Here is a 9,504-nt window from a genome sequence, read left to right as displayed (position 1 = left end):
GGCATGCCATGCCGGCCCCATCCCCGGGGTGCACTGAGACAGTGACTGTGACTGAGACTGGGTGTGCTGACACACGCCTGTAATCCCAACACTTGGGGGACTGAAAACAGGTGGATCACTATGAGTCCGATCTGTGTAGTGAGACCCTGTACTAAATACATTAAAACAACAGTAATAATAATACAGAGTAATTTCAGTGTCTACCTTGTAAGATTATTGTGAGTTAAATGAGATAGTGCGGGTCAAGTTGTACTTAAAATAGTGCCTAGGGAGTTCTCAATAAATGTGGCTATTTTAATTAAATATTTAGTTATTTTCTATATATCAAAATGTCACTTTAAGGTACTGGGGAAAGTAGTATTCTTTTTATGTATTTTTTTCTGTATTTAGGACAGGGTCTACAGGGTCTACAGGTCTTACTTCGTAGATTGGACTCATAGTGATCCTCCTGTTTTCAGCCTCCCAGGTCCTGGGATTACAGGCACACACTACCACACTCAGTCTCAATTGCCATCTCAGTGCATCCTGTGGGTGGGCCCAGCATGGCACACCAGGGATCAAACCCCAGCTGCTGCGCTCTGCCTAAGTAGGTGCTTTAGTCCACTGAGCTATCAGGCCGGCCCTTTTTTGTGTATTTGTTATAGGGTCTTGCTATGTAGTTCAGACTTGTAGTGATTCTCCTGCCTCAGCCTCCCCAGCTCTGGAAATATAGGTGTGCACCACCATTCCAGGTTTCAGGGCCAGCATGATGCTCCAGGGTTCTTGGGCCAGGACAACATACAGTACGGGGGATTGAACTTGGGTCAGTGCCCTGATATCTCCCCAGCCTGAAAGTACTATTCTTAAGTGATATGGTAAACATGTAGCCTCAGTAATAAGGTGAAGACAGAACTAAATGTTTGCATGTCAACCAGAGAGCCTAAAAATGAAGGATTTCACTTAGAGGAGTTTAGATATCACCCCTCCCTCCCACAGTCTCCTCCACAAAAAGTTTATCTGAGTTACAGCTATTTTGGTCTATTCCTTGACTGGTTATAGCTAGGACCTGCCTGTTCCTTTCTGTAAGGGAGACAGAGACCTTGGCTGTGACCCTAGTTAAAGCTCTGGGACAAACTCAGTAGCCAGCAGGCCTGCGCACTACTTTCAGGGTTATGTTGGAAATATAAAAACAAGATTGAACCTCAGATTGTGTGGGTACAGCTTCATTCAGAGACTCTTTCTTTATCCACACAGACTAGGCCACCATGGAGATCATTCTCCATACTCCAGCAGCATGGATGCCAATCAGGCGAGTTGGTCCTGAGGACCCCATCTGCATTCCCAGCCCCCATATAGGTCTCGATCTAGCAACACTCTTTCCTTCCTCCTAACAACTCTCACATTGTTGAGAGATTGCTTCCAGATCTGATGGCTCTCTCTATCCTACTCCAGACCTCAGCTGAGTTTACTTCCCCTTTTGTGAGCTTGCCAGGAGCAAAAAGTAACATCCCAAGCCCTGTCAACTCCACAGATTTATTGCGCTTAGCTGAAAGAACACTTGTTACTACAGGAATTCCATATGCTTCCACCAAGATAGGATCCCACTCTACGGCAGTGAGGGTCCTGTGGACACAGCCTCATTTTAGCAAGGCAGCCATGAATAGGGCAACATTCAGACCCAGGAGTGTTGCTAAGGTACAGACGCAGATGCTGGCACTCAGAGAGCAGCTCCCAGCTGCTTGCAGCAACCACAATGGGCCTTTGGCTTGAATCATGGGACACCCCTCCTGCCCTCCAATGGCCACTTATGTTTTCTTCCTTACCAATAGAACTCTAAGGTGTATTCATGGCAGCATAATCTGCAGCTTAAAAACTACATTTCCCAGGCTGCCTTGCGTAGATAAGATCAGTGATTTAAAAGGTGAAGTCCCCTGGAGATTTCTGCAAAAGTTTTGCCTTCCTGATAGTGATGTTGACCCTCATATTCCCTGCCTGCTTCTCTCTAGGATTTGGGTTTTATGAATGCTAGTTTAACTGATTCTACCTTTCCTTTGGACCACTTCCCAAGTTGTAATAATACTCAAAAGTTTTCGAGAGTGGTAGAAGTCTGCTTCCTAGATAAGAAAAGAGCTCCTACATATGAATTGATTACTTTAAAAATTGACTCATATAATTGGATGCTGAATATTCTGAGCAAAAATTAGTGAATGTGTGGCCTTCGACAAACCTACTAATTCATCTTGAGGCAAACATGAGACTACCTAATTACAGAAAGATAAAAAAAAGTTTGAAACGGGAGCAATTTATTTCAATAAATGAAAAGGAGCAATTTTGCTACAGTGGGAAACAATGAGCTACAAAGTTTCTACTTTTAACTGTATCCCCACTCACCCCTGTAAAGTGTCTTTATCTCAGAGTTTCAATTCCCTCTACTTTCTTTCATAGCAAGCTATTGAATGAGAAATGTATCAAGTGGACTGACTGCCTGACATATCTGATCTAGAATGGGTTCTACACCACACCTCTCTCTCTCTCTCTCTCTCTCTCTCTCTCTCTCTCTCTCTCTCTCTTATTTCTCCCAGTAAATACTTTCAGTTTTGACATTTACCATATCAGGAATGACAGGTGTCTGCTGGCAAGTGGCTCAAAGCAGAATGTTTGCTAAGGCTTATTCTTTAATGGAGCAGAATGCAGTTTTATTAAATCCTTGAAATGCAGAAATAAATGAGTCTCCTTTATTGTGAAACAAAGGAATCCAAATGACTGACTACAAACCCAAGGAATGAACAGAGAACTTCAAGATTTAGTATGAACACGTGTATTTTTCAAACCCTGACATTTTTGTAAAGTACATTTATAATCTAAATGCCCCCTCTCCCTTCTCCCCTTACGACATGCCATTTCAGTCTCTTTGTTTATAAAATCAAGGCCTTAAGAAAAAGCCTTATTTGCATTCCCATGAAAGAAAGAATGTTTGTCGCTAGGATTGATTTAACTGAACTTCGACTAAATCCTAGTAACAGCTTCGCTTTTTATCACAGACACATGAGAGGATGGAAGATCTTTTATCAACAAATCCTTATTAATACAGTCAAGTCATTAATTACATTACTCAAGTGCATTCACTGAGTTTCTACTACATGCAGCTATGGTTCCCAAAGCAGGCACTCTTCCATATGTGTAAAGTGGGCCACTAAAGAAGTTTTGAGCTTTAATAGACTCCAAAGATTCAAGGCACAGGAAGTTTTCTGTTGCTGCTGCTGCTTTCAGAAGTACCCTGTCTTTCTAGGAAACATGTCAAGCCTTGGGAAACATAACTGAAGCACTGATAAATGATGGAGTTAGGGAAGGGCTGTATTGTTTTTGCCATAACATGTTCTGGTGCTTCTCAGCAGTATCTGTGCATAAGCGGTCTAGAATAACACTAATTTTAAAAGAAAGCCAGTGTCAATTTAAAAATAAACCAGGAAACAGACCAATTGCTATTTATGGGAAAAGTAAAAATATAGAAACATCCACCCCTTCCCCAGTGCTAAAATTACACTTCCTTAGATACAACCAACACTGGGAAGTGTGGAGGTAGACATGGCAAATGTATAGAGCATACTAAATAGAGGTAACACAGACAAGGCTTTTGTCTGTGGTTCTAAAGACTTTTCAACTAATTTTTCAACACTATACTAGAAAGGATGGAAATTGAGGAAATTCTAGATATTTTCTTAGACATAGCTGATAGGTTTCTAACAGCCCCCAAAGTGACACAACATCGCCATCACACGGGCTATTTTGTCTGTCACCCGTAAGACACAACTTTGCAGGACATCAGATTCCCAAGATCTACGACTTTCTTTCATGTGTCTCTTATTTTTCTCTTCCTGAATGAAATAAGTTCTCTTCCCAGGTCACGTGTTATCTTCTGACAAAGGACCTGTTGGATGAATATGCTGCAACAATTATATAGCCCACAAGTCAAGCCTCAATTCACACACTCAAAATCAGCTCCTGGGTCTCTCTGTGAAGAACCCCCTACACTTAGAAAAGATCACTTAAAATACTAGAGCAAAAGTCCCTCTGAAGATGAAAGACTTTAGAAAATCACACTCAACCTCGTCTCTTAAAAAGAGCCTTATTCGTCTCCTATTCAGAAACACACTGGTCTTATTATTTTCTAAATGTGATTAAATAAAATTAAATTCAAATAATAGTGATTAAATTAAAAACTTAAAATAAATTTAAAAATAGATAGCCTGGAACTTTCAGGGAAGGTAACAGAGAAAAGTCAGTTTCTGGTAAATTCACATTCCTTTCTGTACCAGTTTCCACAATGAGTGGGCAACACTGCCCTCTAAAGGGCGCCCTGTGTCACATCTCCTAGTTCAACGGGCAGAAACTACCCCAGAAGCACTGGCCAGCTCAGGGACACGCCCACATTCTTTCTCAGGCTTCAGGGACAATCTGTCCTTGACCTTCTGTGAATGATTCTCAAAACCGTGGAGCCCCTACAGATAAGGCCTATTGAGGGTATCAGGAATTAACTTTTGCTCCAGTGGCTCTCAACCCTCCTGCCTCAGAATCGCCTGGGCAGGGTTGTTTAAACAGGAGTTGCCTGGGCCCACATCCACAGGTTTCTGATTCTATAAATCCAGGGCTGAGTCCCAAAATGTGCCAGTCTAAAAAGACCCTGTTGATGCGAAAGAGCCATCCAGGAACCACACTATGAGCCAGGCACTGTGTTAGATGCTTTGTCTTGGTATTTGTACAACAGGCTAAGATCTTCATGTCTTTGTCTTATACAACAGAAAACCAGCCAGTCTAAGAGAGATCCGGTGGCCAGTCACACAGCAGTACCAAAGCCTGTAAGAAATCAAAGCCTGTAACTCCACTCACTGCTCTCTTCTCCAAACAGGGATGTCAGTAACTGACACCTGTCTTGGCCTGAGCTTCTTCATGCAGACTTAGACGACTCAGGTGACTTTTCTCTCAGGGTACCTGGAGGCCTGGACTGAAGCCACCCTGGCTGCTCTGTGAGTGGGTAAACTCAGGGGACAGGAAAGGGAGGTTGCCTCAGCCCCAGTCCTCACTGGGTCCTAAACCTTCCACAGTGTTCAGAGGATGTCTGCAGGAACTTTGTATCAGAAACTCTGGAAGAGAAGTGTGGGTCCCCCCAGGGGCACTCCAAGAACCTCAAAGCCTAGCCCGGCATTGGGAGGACAAAGTAGGTGCCACCCCCCACCCCACCGTCCCCCCCCCCTTCAGCTTAAAGCAACAGGGTAGGGACCCCAAAACAATTCTAAAACAGGAGTGGCTGCTCCACTGTGTGAAACCAAGGAGGTTTTTGACATGGGAAAGGGGTCTTGGGTCACACACTGCTCTAAGATCTACAAGGGAGCGTCCCCAGGGCTCAAGTCCAGCCCCGGGAGCAGGATGTTGGGGAAGAAGGGCCCTGAGGAATCGTCCACTCCCAGCACAGTTTTTCTCATACTTTGCACTCAGTTCCGAACCCAACTTGGTGTTGTCCTGGGGGATCCCGCGGGGAGGGTTTCTGGCCATGGTCCTGGGAAGGAAGGGATGTTCTCAGAAAAATAAGCCTGCGTGCCGGCAGCAGAGATCCCAAGGGCGTGGCCGCGGCCGGACTTGGGGCAGAGCTGGGCCCGGACTTCCAGCAACTCACTGAGCTCGTCCAGGGCCCCGGTGCAGGACTCCAGGCTCTCAGCCAGTTTCTGAATCTTGGCCTTCAGCACCGCCTGGCTCACCTTGGTGGCCCCCTCGGCGCGCCTGGGGATGAGGAAGCCACGGGAGCCAAAGAAGACCACGAAGTAGACTGAGTTGTACAGGGCCATGGATGCGTTCCTCCCGCTCTGCAGCAGCTGGACGTCCCCGCGGCCCTGCCAGCGGCAGAAGAACTCGAGGCAGCTCAGGATGTCGCGCATCTGGTCCTGGCAGGTGGCTGCGATCTCCTGCACCCGCCGCACCTCCCGGGAGGTGCAGAAGATGAGGGAGAGGTCCGATGTGATGGTGATGGCTCCTCCGGCGGTGGCCACCCCCAGCCCCACGGCCGACGCCACCAAGGAGGCGCCCAGGGTGAGCGGGCTGAGCGACAGCCCCACGATGGCGGCCACCGCGCCCGCCGCGCTCAGCGAGCTGCCCGCCACGTGCGCCGCCAGGGAGCGGTGGCGGCGGCGCTCCAGCCTCCGGGCCACGTCGCGCAGGCGCAGCAGCTGCCCGTGCAACAACCCGCGCCGGTCCAGCAGCAGCCCCTGGAAGCGTCGCAGCGCATCGGAGCCCGGTGGCCCGGGGGACGGCTCCGTGCCCTGCGGGAACACAGACGCGGTTAGCACCCTGTCTATCTGCCAGCCGCTCCCCCTGCAGCTCTTGCTTGGCATGCGCACTGGGGAGGCATGGGAGGCCCCAGGTACCGGCTCAGCCATGAGTGGGCTCCCACTGGGTCATGGGTCAAGTCCTTGTGGGCCTGTGTGTGTGTGTGTGTGTGTGTGTGTGTGTGGGTTCGCTATGCAGTTCAGGCTGGCCTTGAGCTCTCTGTGTAGCCCAGGCTGTTCTTGAACTCAACGATCCTCCTGCCTCAGCCTCCCCAGGAATATACCACCACACCTGACTCAAAGAGCAGTTCTGAAGTCTGGTCCGACTTTCTGGCCTTATATCTGCATATACAAATAATAGCACCGCTGTCTTCTGCTTCCCGCCCCCCCCTAAGGAAAGCTACCGCTACAGTAGGATTACCTGTTAAATAACATGGGGTGTGGGTTTGGAATAGAAGGCTACTCCAGGGGGGCGCTTGCCGGTTAGCTCAGTTGTTTAAGTGCTTGCTTGGGCAAACCCAGTCAGGCACAGGGGACGGAGGTTCGATCCCCAGCTCCACATGCCATACCAGACCCACCCTTAAGGCAGCCTGAGCCAGCCCCCCAAAAAGAAAAATATCCTAGAAAACTACTCCAAAACAGGAGCCTTTGCTTTTTGAAAGATAACACTTTATAGTTTATACAACCCTTTTGTTATATAAAGACTTGGATCCTAACATCTCCTCTGTCTTTGTCTCTGTCTCTGTCTCTCATATAAATAAAAAAGACAAGTCACCACAATCTCAAAAACTATATTGTCTATCAAACTTACTGTGTCTCAAAATAAAAAGGGGCTGGCTTGTGTCTCAGTGGGAAAGCCTTGAGATCCAGCCCCAGTACAGAAAAAAACCAAGCAACAGGACCTAAATTAGGTGCTCACCTGAAGCCACACCCTACTGCCTGTTATTCTTTCAGGCTCTTAGAATCAAGCCTAAGAGTGTTTTCTACTGTGTAGCCCAGCTAGGGCCCCATCACCACTTGAGAGATCTCCGTCTTTGATGGTACTTTATTAAAACTGAGCTGCATCAATTAATGCTTCTTTTCTCTTTATTGTGTTTCCTTTAAAAAAAAAACTGAATAACTGTTAAATAAAATCAACTGGCCCAAAGTTTGTTTAAAAAGTCACCAAGGGCTTGCTTGTACCAAGTTGAATTGAAGCCAATGGAAGGTGATGAACAAACAGAAATCTGAATTTCCTGGGATCAAAGTACATTCTTTTGCTAGTTGTCAAAAGATTCTCACCCTCATAGCTGCTGCGTTTTTCACTGTCATGAACTTCTTAAAAGCAGTAAGTAAGCATAAGAAACAAAAAATTTCAGAACTGTGCAGATTGCAGCAGAAACAGTTAATATCGTCCCAAAGAAAAGGAAGTAGAAACAGGACCTGCACTACATGCAGCCGACTCCTCTCAGAGCTAATCTAGCATCCTAGTCTCCTCATTTGGGGAGACTCTTCGTTTTACCTGCTGGAGTCCATAATCCCACTTCCCAGTGAAACAAAAGTCACCCCAAATATATGGTGGACCAGGACCCAAGCCTCAGTTTTGCCAATCCAATGGGTATTTTTCCGACAGCAACCCTCTAGCCTCCCCACTTACCATTCTGTTCTGGCTGCCTTCGGGAAAGGAAAACCAGAGGCTGTTTCTGGATGAGCATGCTTTATAGTCTCAGAGAACCAATGACTGTCCTGGGAAAGCCTGGTCTCATTCTGAGAATTTGCCATTTCCGCCCCTGACCCCTGCTGCCTTCATCCAGAAGGAAGTGACCTGGTGGAAAATGACCTGCCAGCACAGCACATCCCGTATTTAGGAAACGAACATTGTGTGTTCGCTTTCCCCTTGATGCAGGAAGAGAACACAGGCCCTTCCCCAACTTGAAACAAATGGCATCATCCTCCCAGGGGAGATACCCTGCCTTTCCTCTCCTGAGAACAGCTAGTGACGCCATCCGAGAGCTCTCACATACACCCTGGGCTGACCAATTATAGTCTTTCTTGAGATACCACCATTACAAAATCATTTTCAAAAAGAAATGGGAGTGGGCAGAAAACGCTCAAATCTAATACAGCCACTCATAGCCCTTGATATTATTTCAAAAAGCATTGTGAACCTCGAAGTGGTAGACCATGGTCCATTGGCTGAGTTTGCTGCAGGCACTGTGGCGCCTTAAGAAAGCAAGACCACACCCACAGGAAGTGCTGCGTGCAGTTCTGGGCATATCCAGCTGTGGAGAAGAGATGGGAGGTCTCAGGAAGGGCACACTGCAGGCCAAATGCGTCAGAAAAAATCAGTGGGGTCAGGCTGCACAGAGCTAATTATAAGCTTCCCATAGCAGCAGAGATATGCCTCTCTGAGTTTTCATTTGTAGTAGCAGCAGCTCTGGCTGATGTGCTAGTTAAATGGATGGATTCTGCCCACAGGTTAGTAAAGTATGTAAGGTGACAGTTATCTGAGTAATTCAGGAGGGGAAAATGAGTGTAGCATCTATGAGGTTGCCACAAAACAGATCATGTGGAGGATGGTTATCTCTGGGATGTTCAGAAGTGGTTGGCACCCAGCCTGGAAAGTGACATATACAGAACCCCAAAATATATGATTCTTCCTCTAACATGTAACCTCTGAATTAGAAAGGTCAAGCTTGTTTTTTGCTGAAATGATTATTATCTCAATTCCCTTGGTCTTTTGGAAAGTTTCAACAGTTATAGCATCCTGTAACGTGATTAAATCAGTCACCTTCATAACTATAATTTGTACTTACCAATAAGACACCATTACTCAAAGCTGCAGTTGTATTGAACGGGGTCGTTCTGAACTCTGTCCACACCCAAATATTCTGGCTGGAGCTCATCAAAGGAGAAACATAACTTCATTATTATTATTATTATCTTGTATTTTAGGGAAGGATCTACAGGGTGTTCAGGGTCTCACTACTAGATCCTACTCATAGTGATCTGCCTGTTTACAGTCTCCCAAGAGCTGAGATTACAGGCACATGTCACCATGCCCAACTTCAATTGCCATCTCAGCGCATCCCTGGGTGTGGAGCCAGCATGGCAGGCCCAGGGATCACACCCCTGGTCCCCAGGCCTGCTTGCAGGCACTTTAATCTGCTGAGCTATTTAGCCACCCAAGAGAAACATAACTTCAATCAAGTTGCCTCCTGTGTCCGCC

General features: G+C 46.6%; 1 protein-coding gene across 3 annotated transcripts; it reads right to left on the bottom strand.

Annotated features, from left to right (window-relative positions):
• Positions 1–2,538: 2,538 nt before the first annotated feature.
• On the bottom strand, positions 2,539–8,038 carry Apold1 (apolipoprotein L domain containing 1). 3 transcript variants are annotated; one of them, XM_023709535.1, is made up of 2 exons: positions 7,933–8,038; positions 2,539–6,290 (listed from the first exon to the last, which is right to left on the bottom strand). In XM_023709535.1, the coding sequence occupies exons 1-2, from the start codon at positions 7,933–7,935 to the stop codon at positions 5,469–5,471; spliced, it is 825 nt and encodes a 274-aa protein (XP_023565303.1). In that variant the 5' UTR covers positions 7,936–8,038; the 3' UTR covers positions 2,539–5,468. The 3 variants fall into 3 exon arrangements, 2 of the variants coding, with proteins under 2 accessions (XP_023565303.1, XP_023565302.1); XM_023709534.1 differs by lacking the exon at positions 7,933–8,038 and adding an exon at positions 7,578–7,598; XR_002819938.1 differs by lacking the exon at positions 7,933–8,038 and adding an exon at positions 6,718–6,830 and having other exon boundaries at positions 6,233–6,290.
• Positions 8,039–9,504: the final 1,466 nt, after the last annotated feature.

This window comes from Octodon degus, unplaced genomic scaffold (assembly GCF_000260255.1).
Source record: "Octodon degus isolate 3935 unplaced genomic scaffold, OctDeg1.0 scaffold00012, whole genome shotgun sequence".
In the NCBI taxonomy this organism is placed as follows: Eukaryota; Metazoa; Chordata; class Mammalia; order Rodentia; family Octodontidae; genus Octodon; species Octodon degus.
This window is presented reverse-complemented; position numbering and strand designations above follow the sequence as displayed.